The 9824-nt window shown below is 49.2% G+C and overlaps 1 protein-coding gene across 1 annotated transcript; it reads right to left on the bottom strand.

Moving 5' to 3' along the window:
- Window positions 1-4341: 4341 nt before the first annotated feature.
- Window positions 4342-6610, bottom strand: CITED4 (Cbp/p300 interacting transactivator with Glu/Asp rich carboxy-terminal domain 4). The gene is made up of 2 exons (XM_068917525.1): window positions 6523-6610; window positions 4342-6225 (listed from the first exon to the last, which is right to left on the bottom strand). Exon 2 carries the CDS (start codon window positions 6211-6213, stop codon window positions 5599-5601), a length of 615 nt encoding a protein of 204 aa, XP_068773626.1. The 5' UTR covers window positions 6214-6225; window positions 6523-6610; the 3' UTR covers window positions 4342-5598.
- Between the last annotated feature and the right edge of the window lie 3214 nt (window positions 6611-9824).

A 9824-nucleotide genomic window follows, 5' to 3' on the forward strand; every position in this document is an offset into this window, starting at 1 on the left:
TGGAAGCTGGGAAGGGACATCATGAGAAGGACCAAGTACTATCACTTGATTTCTCCCTAATTTCCTCCCTAACTGCCCACTTCTGGAGAGCAGATGGACTTTTGGCTTGATCTTCCCCTGTTGTTTTCACTTGATGTTCCCAAATCCCTTTGGCTGCCAATGGGACTTTGTCTCTTCTTGGCACTGTTATTTTGGCCCATGTTGAAAGTTCCAGTTATGGCCAGTGAGAATGGTGAACACACAGATGGGCTGAATCAGACCACAGGTTCTTGGGGTGCACAGTGCCTCCTCAGCTTGTGGCTGACAGCAGTGCCTACTGCAGAAGAGAGACTGGCAGATACACAGTGATACTTCCCAGGTTCACCCTCCAACATTGAGTGATCTGTGGCTCAAAAACTTCCTGAGCCAGAAGTAGGGTCTTTATATTTTGATGGATTTTTTCCTCCATGACTTTATCTGCTATTTGAAGCCATATATTTCTAGCACCTGTCACGTCCTGCTTCATGAGAACACAGCAGAGAGCTGTACTGGGTCAGGCCAAAAGACCATCTCGTTTCACATCCTAACTCTGACACTGCCCCCAGTGGATGCCTGTGGAAGAATACAGTCACAAGGCAAGCATGCACGCTATTTCCTTGGCCAGTTTTCCAGACCTTAACCATCTGTTGTTCTGGGACCTCCAAAGCAGACATAAGACCTTCACGGATTTCTCTTCCAGGAGTCATCTGCCCTTGCTTTGAACCCACAGTAACCTTGATCATCCATAATATCCTGCAGAGGGGAGTCCCACAGCTCAACTATCCAGTGCAGGAAAACCCACCTCCTTTAATATGCTTTGAACCTGCAACTTGATGGTTTCCTTCGATGCCTTATTTCTTGTATGTGAAAAACTGTGAACAATCGTATCCCTTCTCAGCTTCTTTCTGACTGAAGAGCTCTAGTTAGTTGTGTCTCATACATAGGCTGCCCCGGACCTTTGATCATCCTTTTTATTCTTCTTTGAACCTTTTCCAGTTCCACCCTGTCCATTCTGAGTCAAGGAGAATGCAGGACAAGAACAGCACACAGTGTCCAAGTTGCAGGTGAACCATGCACTCATACACTAGCATATTACAATGGTCTCTGCTATGTTCTCCACTCTTAACAATTTGTAACAGTAAATTGACTTTTTGAGCATACAGAAGAGTTTATATGAGCCCCAAGAGGAATCATTATCAAGAGTTTCACTATTTGAGCTACATATTGTATGAAGAATTACCTCCATTCGCATAGGTTCGAGACTGGTCCCTGCTACCTACGCTTACAGAGATTGATGGAATTCTTCCATTGGCCCTGGGGAAAACTGCTCCCTATTCATCTTCCCCTCTCACTTTTTTATAAACCTTTGCTACTCAATATTCCCTCTTCCTGACTGAAGAGTCCTAGTCTGTTTTGTGGCTTCTTTTGAGAAATGTTTATCTGCCTCAATTATTCTCTATAGGTTCTCTAGTTTTTCATTATCCTGTTTCAAAAGAATAGACCAGAATTTTTGATAGTTCACTACTATTGGAGGTACAGAGGATGAAACTGAACTGTGGATTCATACTGTGGGGTTCTCAGAGTTTGATTCTGTTTTCTATTCCTCTCCTAATAATTTCTAACCTACCTTTTGGTTTTCTGGCTCCTGCTGAATAGCAAGCGGAGATATTTTCTTAAGAACATCCATTATTACTCTAAGATCTTTCCTGAGCGGTAGCTGCTAATTTAGAGCCCACCATAGTGTGTATGAAATCAAGAAAGACTAAACCTGCATGTTTCATTTCACATCTACCAGTCACTGATCATCTTATTGACCAGTGACTTACTATTAGCAGGTCCTTCACCAGCTTTTTGCACTTGCTTTTCATCTTTGCTACTCTGAAACACCAAACATTATCAACAAACTTCATCGCCTTGAGAACACGTATGATCAGAGACAGGGACGTGGAGAACACCCTGCCTTTCCCTACTTTCCTCAGTCACATGCTTTCAGAGGCTGCCTCAAGACCCATTTTTCACAATTAAAATTACAAATCTATTTGGATTATAAGGGAAGGTCCAGCCTGTGTTAGGGGACAGGACGGTTGCGTCCCAACCATCCCATCTGGACTAGGCAGCAGAGTGGATGAATCTTCCATCTTTCCCAACAAAGGAAACAGACTCCTGTTATGTCAGAGGAGAGATGCTTTCTAGCAGCCCCACAATAAAAGCAGTTGTCTGTAAACAAACTCTCCACGTGATGAGTTCACACTAGGCTTGAAGAACACACCCTTGCATGGAGAATGCTTTTGTCCTCAAAGCCACCAAACTGATTGGCACCGTCATTCTGCAATCATTTGTGGTACTATGATGCCAGCCCCATACAGACACCAGCTACTTTGGAGCACCATGCTGTTAGCCTCCTGCCTGCTGCTGGATGAAGAAGTCAGTGTCAATTAGATGCAAAAAGCAGAGTTCAGCAACGTTGTGGTTTTGGTGGTCTTGGATGATTTCAAGAAACTAATTTGCAGATTTTGGCACCTGAGCCTCCCTGTTGTGCCACCTTACACTTCTGCTGACCAAGCAGTGCCAGCTACCTTGCCAGGGAACCTGGACGAGCAGATTTCACTGCAAAGCAGAGGGGAGAGGGAGAACTAGAGCAGTCCAAACTACCCATACCATAGCTTGTGCTGCAGGGACAGGTTCTGTGTGTCTAACGCAAGGCATACAAAGGAGGAGGCACAAAGATGGGTAGCCCAAACAGAGTCTAAGCCAAGAAGCTGTTAGAATGGTGATGAAGACCAGGACTCAGCCAGTCTAACCTAGCCAGAAGCAACAGGGCCCTAGCACAATTGATAAGAGCTTCTGGCGTGGCTTATCTAGGAAGTCACACAGGCTGACCACAGTTTACAGTATATTCTGGAAAATGCAGAGGTAATATACCTTAGGAGTTCATTTCTGCTCTTAAGTTTAAACTTGTGGGAAAGTTGACATTGTAATAATCTTAATTGAGACTGTTAAGACACATTCTCAAAACAGCCCTGACTGGGACCCTCCTGTCAGTCTAACTCTGGTAGATTCAGCCACCCTACTCCGACTTAAACCAAAAGTACTTTTCCTAGCACACCTCACAGCCCGCCAAGAGGTTGTATGGACACATCTAAGAGGATGTGTAGACACATTCTTCTGCCCAGTTTGCAGCAAATGCAAAGTGCTTCTTACCGAGAAATGTGTTCCTGCTTCAGGGAAACTACTTCAAACTGCTAAAGTTGGGCCGGACACAGGATTCCCCACTGGTAGCAGGGACACTGTAGGCCATGGTTGTGCATCATACACTCCGCTTTCCCCACAAGCATAACTGATAGCCCAGGATGCACCATTATTTTGGTGTTCAGCTAGTTTTACTCTGACGAATAAATCCAGCTGCCGACTCCTAGATTCTTACCAAGCTCTCTACTATTCTGCTCAAAGGCAGAGAGCAAGCAATGCTCTTCCACTTCTCAAACAACCCATCACTAAACAGCCAACAGCCTCAGCAGGACTCTCCCACTAACAGGCAACACAAGTCCTGCAAGAGGAAGCCATTTATTTTTTGATCATCTCTCCAGAGGGCACAAGCATAACCATTAGAAAGCTTTCTGCAAGGATGGGGCAGGCCTTTAGTACTTGCTATCAAGCTGTGCATGGAACAAGGCCAGGGGACACCAACAGGCAATCCAAAGCACAGTCAAAGTCATTCAAACAGTTCAGCAGCAGCATCCACCGTCCGACTGTTGCAGAGCTGGAGATGGGACACATTAGAGTATTCCCGAACTGTACAGGATTTCAGTGTTGGGAACCCTTCGATGGGGAGGGGGGAATCTAAGCTCCAAAAGAGTAGGAGATCCCAAACAGAGGCTGACTCAATTTCTGGCACATTTGAGGTATAGAAGACTGCAATGGAGCACTCCTAGCAGAGCTGCAACTCAACTAGGAGAGCTGCACTTGGCCTGGAAGAAGTGTAAGAAGTCACCATCGACTCATTTGAGAGTCTCAAGCCAGCTAGCAACAGGGCTGTGCAGCTTGCAAGCAAGAGCAGCCAGCCGCTCCACAATAGGGCAGCGCTGTCAGAGTTAGGAACTTGCCCTCGGTACAGGGGAGTATCTCATCCTTCCAGTCCTACTCTGAGGATTGATTTAGTCCAAGCATTAAACTACAAGCACAGCCTTTACAATCTAATGAGAGAAGGAGAACACTAGTGACTGGATCCACAGCCCACTGACAGGAATGAATCCACTTCTTCCCAGTGCTTACCACCGCACTGCATCTGTGCCGGATATGAGCACTAAACACATGCACACAGGGTATGTTTCAGCTTTTATTCGAAAATTTATCTGTACATTCTTACTTGGTTGTTGAGTGACAGCTGCCAGGAGCTGTCAGCAGCAGGGGGCAGCAGCAACTAGAAGTTAACAGGAGCTTTCCACAGTGCCTGGAAACAAGAGACAGCAGAGGAAACAAAACCCCACTAGCTTTTACGTTTAACCTTTTCTGAGTAGAGGAATTAGGAATCGAGTCATCTTTATCACATTCAGAAGGGTGTTGGATTTACACTCTTACGTATTCAGCATAAAGATCTCGGGTTGAAGTGACCATCTGCAGAGCAGCTTGAAAACTATCCGAGGCTTTCTTTTTTAAAGCCAGTATCTTAAAGCTGCAGTACTCTCCATGCATCATTCCCAGCAGTCCCAAAGCCAAATAACAAAAGGAGCCCTTGCAAATAAATAATCATAGGAAAAAAATAAATAAGATTAGATCTCAAATATACAGTTACACGGTCTTTATTTGGTTTCAGAGGTGGAAAAAAGTGGAGCTAGACTGCAGCTTTAAGCCTTGTGCCTGAATCAGTCTCACATACTTAGTAAATTTTACAGTTGATTAGCCGTGCAGGCTGGAAATTCAAAATTCTACAGAGACGAACATTTAGGCACCTATGTACACCCTTCCCCAAGGCATACTTCATTTTGCTCAGCGAGTTAGAAAATAGCCAGCTGGAGGGGAAGTACCCCCTTTCCAAGCTGAACAGACAAGACTGAAGACCTATTTACTGTTACAGTAAAGAGTCCCAACAAATATCTAACCCCACCCATGTTTGCAAGGGGGAAAACTGGTTCAAACCATGCACCGGGGAGACAATCCTCTCTCAGGGAATCTTTTAACTTTGCTGGCAACACAGAAGCCTTGAGCAAATCCAGCTACTGGCAGGGCTGATGACTGCCCATCATCACCTCCTGTACCCAAACCCTGGTCATGGAAAGTCATAAGTCCATCTTTTTCTACTTAAGCCAGAAGTCCTGTTAATGTCATTTAAAGGCAGCTCTACAGGGAGAGCTCTTGATCTGCACTGTTTGGGGTACACACCCCCTCCCCAGGAAACCCCCAATAAAAAAAACACCCAGAAGAGAAAAGCAATCCAGTGCAAGCCAGTGTCCGATGATTGTCTTTGAGGAGGTCAGGAATCCAGGACAGGACAAGGCAGGGGAAGGGAGGAGGATGGCAGATGGAGAAGGAAGTTAAAACAAACTCAAAACCACTGAGACACAAGGAGGAGCCCAAAGCACCTCAACAACTGATGGCACTGGGCTGCTGTTTGCTAACAAAGTCTGAAATGAAGTCAAACTCATTCTGTCCCAAGAAGAGCTCAGGCAGCTCCTGAATCCGGTCCAACCCCAGTTCCAGAACAAGGGATGTCAAGACTTCCTCATCTATGAGATCAGTGTCCATAACATTCAAGGTCAGCGCTGGTGAGGGCATATGCTGCATCCCTGGGTGCTGGCTCGGCCCCACTCTGTATTGCTGGGCACCAGCTCCCATGGGCCCATTGCTCATACCCAGCGGGTGGCCCTGGTACTGGGTATTGAGTTTTTGTAGGTGCATGCTAGCCATGAGCTGCTGCGTGCCCACCGGCCCCATGTACTGCTGCTGCTGACTTGGGCCATTGAACATCATCGCATTCTGCATCTGGTGGTGGCCCATCTGTCCGCTGAGGTTGGGTCTTGGCCTCATTGCACCATCCATACCAGCCCCTCCATAGGGCATCATCTGGCTGGCGGTAGGCAGTGTCCTCAGCACATGCTGCCCATGCTGCGGGGGTCCCTGCAGCGCACTCACCCCCATGCGGTAGCTCTGCAGCCCGGTGCCACTGTGGCTCATGGACATCATCATGTGCTCGGCCATGGCTCCAGGCCCCTGCAAGGCGACACACGGCTCAGGGCAAGGCAAGGCTCCCGGAGGCAGCACTGCTTTCCCGCTCCGTCCCGAGCCAGCTTCTTCTGGGGATCCCGGAGCCCCCCCGCAGCTCGCCCCGGGGGAAAGGCACCGCACTGCACCCTCCCCGGGCAGGCGAGCAGCCGCGTCTCTCGGCCAGCTGCCGCCCGCCCGCCCGCCCCTTGCGGACAAAGCTCGGCGCGGCGCGGCCCGCGGCACCCCAGCGCGCCCCGCCCGGGCCGCGGCGGGGAGCCGGGCTCTGCCCGCGTGGGTACGCACCGCTTCGGGGCTCCGGCGGGCAGCGGGTCCGCGCACCTGCAGCGCCGCGCTGGCTACTTCCCACTCCGCTCGCCGTGTGCAGCGTGTCGCGCTCCCGAGCCTTATAGCAGCGCAGGCAGGGGCGGGCCGCCCAGCCCGGCCCCCCGGCCCCCATTGGAGCACGGCCCGGCCCCACTGGCGTGGCCCGGCCCCCGACGGGGCGGGCGGGCGGCACAATGGACTGCCCCGCTTCCCCGGTCGGCGGGCCCGCTGCCGGCACGGCACGGCACGGCACGGCACGGCACGGCACGGCTGCTGTTGGGGCTCTTAATCGCGACATCCCTCGTTGTCACCACATGGCGCGATTTCGGGGTGTGAGGGGGGCAGTTGCCGCCAGCACTTAGGGCACTACAGTGGGCTAAGGATTATTGACCGGGCATTGGGATTGGGTGGTCTCCCCTTGGATCGAGGATGCTAACCCCTCTAGCAGGCTGGGGAGAAAAGAGATGGGTGGGCTCCAGAGCCCCAAGCACAGCAGCCCCCAGTTGCTTGCAAATACCCCTTCCAGGAGCCCCCCAGAGCAAGCCCTGCTCCTGGACAGGATGCCAAGGTCCAGCCATGCTGCCTGGCATCACCCTCCACTGAATCCATGCACGCGTAATCCTGCTTTTGCAGAGCATTGTTGTTGGGGGCACAGAGGGGCTGAGAAGACGTTTGGGAGTAAGGCAAAGCTGGTGGTGTGCTGGGCTGGGGATTAGAGGCCACAGACCCCTCAGTGTAGTACTCATTTCCTCCAGGGACATTCAGGTATAGAAAGCTTGGGCAGTCCCTGTTCAATACGCTGCTCATGGGCCTTGTGGTAAGGATTGCTTCTGAGGTGACTGGGGGACCTCAGACAAGTCATTTTTGCTCTCAGCCTGTGCATGCTGGGAATGGCACTGCCTTCACTTGCATTAATTTTGAGTTGTTGTAGGTCTAGTGGCGGAAGGCTCATTTACATTTAACATGGCCCTCCTCTGCCTCCTGAGCAGGGACCCTGCTCAGGATGTAAATGTAAACGGCATGACAACAGCATTCTGTAGAGAGTCACGCCTCCAGTGTGTTCCTCTCCGCAGTGTCACTCTGGCAAAGCCTTTCTACCTGGCCACACTGCTGGGCTGCGGGTCCTCAAGAAGGGCTTGCTGGGGCGCAGGGAGCAACTGTGTAGAATTTCCTATTCACATTGAAGGATGTACACGTGGATGTTTGCTGATTGCTGCCAGGGCTGCTGCCTGCTGGCCCCTGTGAGCATGTACCTTGGCGTCTACCATCATGAGAAGGGCCACTGCCTGATGGCAATTCTGCCTGCGTGGTCAGCAATAGGATGCTACCTACCACACAGTAAAACCTTACCAGCTGAAGCAACTGAGGTTAGTTACTTACTGGCATCAGCTAGATGTGCTGGTTATTCTACCAGTGGTGTCCTCCTAGCAGGGATGCACTGACATGGTCTGAAACAGCTGGCAGCAAGGTGAGTGTTATAGCCAAAAGTCTGCTGGTATAATTCTGTTTGCAGCAATATCACTCTCCTGTGAGGGCAGTTTTGGCTCAGTGGGTCACAGTGCAACCCAAATGCTCACCCACTGAGCCATGCTAGCAGAACTATTTTACTGTAGGCCTAGACTATAACAAATGCTGGTACTCACTATAGGACAGGGTACTTTCCAATAGCATTCAAGAGCACAATGGTAATTTTCCCCCTTTGTTTTTTGTTTTGAAGAAGCGTAGGGATTTCTTTTTTAAAGATATTAGTGTTGCATGGTTACCCACTTGGAAGATAGGTGATGGCAAAGTTAAACTCGCTTCCTCAACTTCACTCCACCTTTGTTTGTGTGCTTTCCTATGCAGCCTTTAACTACAGTGTTACAGATCACAGCCTTGATAATAACAGACAGATCTTTTCTGGAGTCTTGGAACAGGCTGCTGCACGGAGCTAGGTAGCATTTATGTGTTCTGCATATTAATTATGCTCACCGACCCTGCTGAGCTGAAGAAGGAATTCCAACAAAGTGTTTTAAAGGTTGCCAGAGAAGTTGTTTGTTGCTAACTGTATTACCTGAGAAATGAGGTGTAAGTAAACACTATCACGAAGGGATTGCAGTTAGGCAGCACAAGCATCCTGTGTGAATGCATAACCACTACACAGCACTGTCCTGCAGGGTTATTTATATGGAGTATCTCTCTGTCAAAACACCGTAAACCAGAAGCTCAGAGCAGATAACATCTAGAAGCCACCAGCTCCTAGACGCAAGCAGCTGGGAATGGAAAGTGTCTTCTCTGAACTGGGACAGAGCACAGCAATATTAACTTCCAGGACATGTTGGGAGCTGCTTTTGTTTGTGCCACCTTCTGCCTTGTTAAGTGGCTGGGATGGGTTTCAGGTGTTGGTGAGCCTCTAACTGATGAATCAGTTGGTTAATTGTTTAAAGTAATTACGTAATGATTGTTTTTTAACTCTGGAGATTTTGACAAATGCATTTTTTACTGCTAATAAACACATGCTCACATACATATGCCTGCCTGTCTGAGAGTTTACATGCAGATGCACACCCAAGTGAGGAACCAATACGAGGGGAGTGACTGCCCTCATCTTTACGGATGCATCCAGGTGTAAAAATCTCTCTCTCAGATGAGAGGTGCTGTGTGGAGCGCCAGGCCTGGTTAGTGACAGGAATTCCTGCACAATGCAACAGAGGTGGGAGGGGGGCTCTCCACATCCACTTGTATTACAGGAGACCCCAAGGGTGGGAAATGGCCCATTCATTTCAGAAACATATTGGTAGGTGAAAAAGCACACTTGCTGAACCTCTGGCTCTAAAGTGTGAATGTCCTCTCCGTCTCTATTCCTGCTTATCTCCCTTCTCTTTTGGGAAGGATGAGCCAGATCAGGAACTCATTCCATTTGAAAATAATTTGACCAGAAAGGAAGTTCTGTTCACCATGATCAGTTCTCTGATCCGGCTTGTTATGTTGTCCCCCAGGTGTTTTACCACCGTAACGTGGGACGTTGAGAGGAACGGACTACCTGCAGAAAAGGAAGGGTGTGGGGGGAATGGGAGGCATTGCAGCGGTGATATGTGTCTACAGAAGCACATCCTCAGTGTTTGCTATGCTCTCTACCATGATCTTAGCTGTGTCTGGAGGACTTCCCATTCTTGACTAGTAACATTTTATTTATCAGGGACCAACAAAGACTTGTTTTCTGCATTTCATAATGCTCATGCAGAAGCTGGGGAGCAGGGCTGTGAACGGGTTGACTAGTCCTGGTAGCATCTCTCTTGCCA

This window comes from Struthio camelus, chromosome 23 (genome assembly GCF_040807025.1).
Source record: "Struthio camelus isolate bStrCam1 chromosome 23, bStrCam1.hap1, whole genome shotgun sequence".
Classification (NCBI taxonomy): domain Eukaryota; kingdom Metazoa; phylum Chordata; class Aves; order Struthioniformes; family Struthionidae; genus Struthio; species Struthio camelus.

What these genes read in the sequence shown, in the direction of transcription:
- CITED4 (XM_068917525.1), bottom strand. Translation starts at nt 6,213, where the DNA reads ATGGCCGAGCACATGATGATGTCCATGAGCCACAGTGGCACCGGGCTG.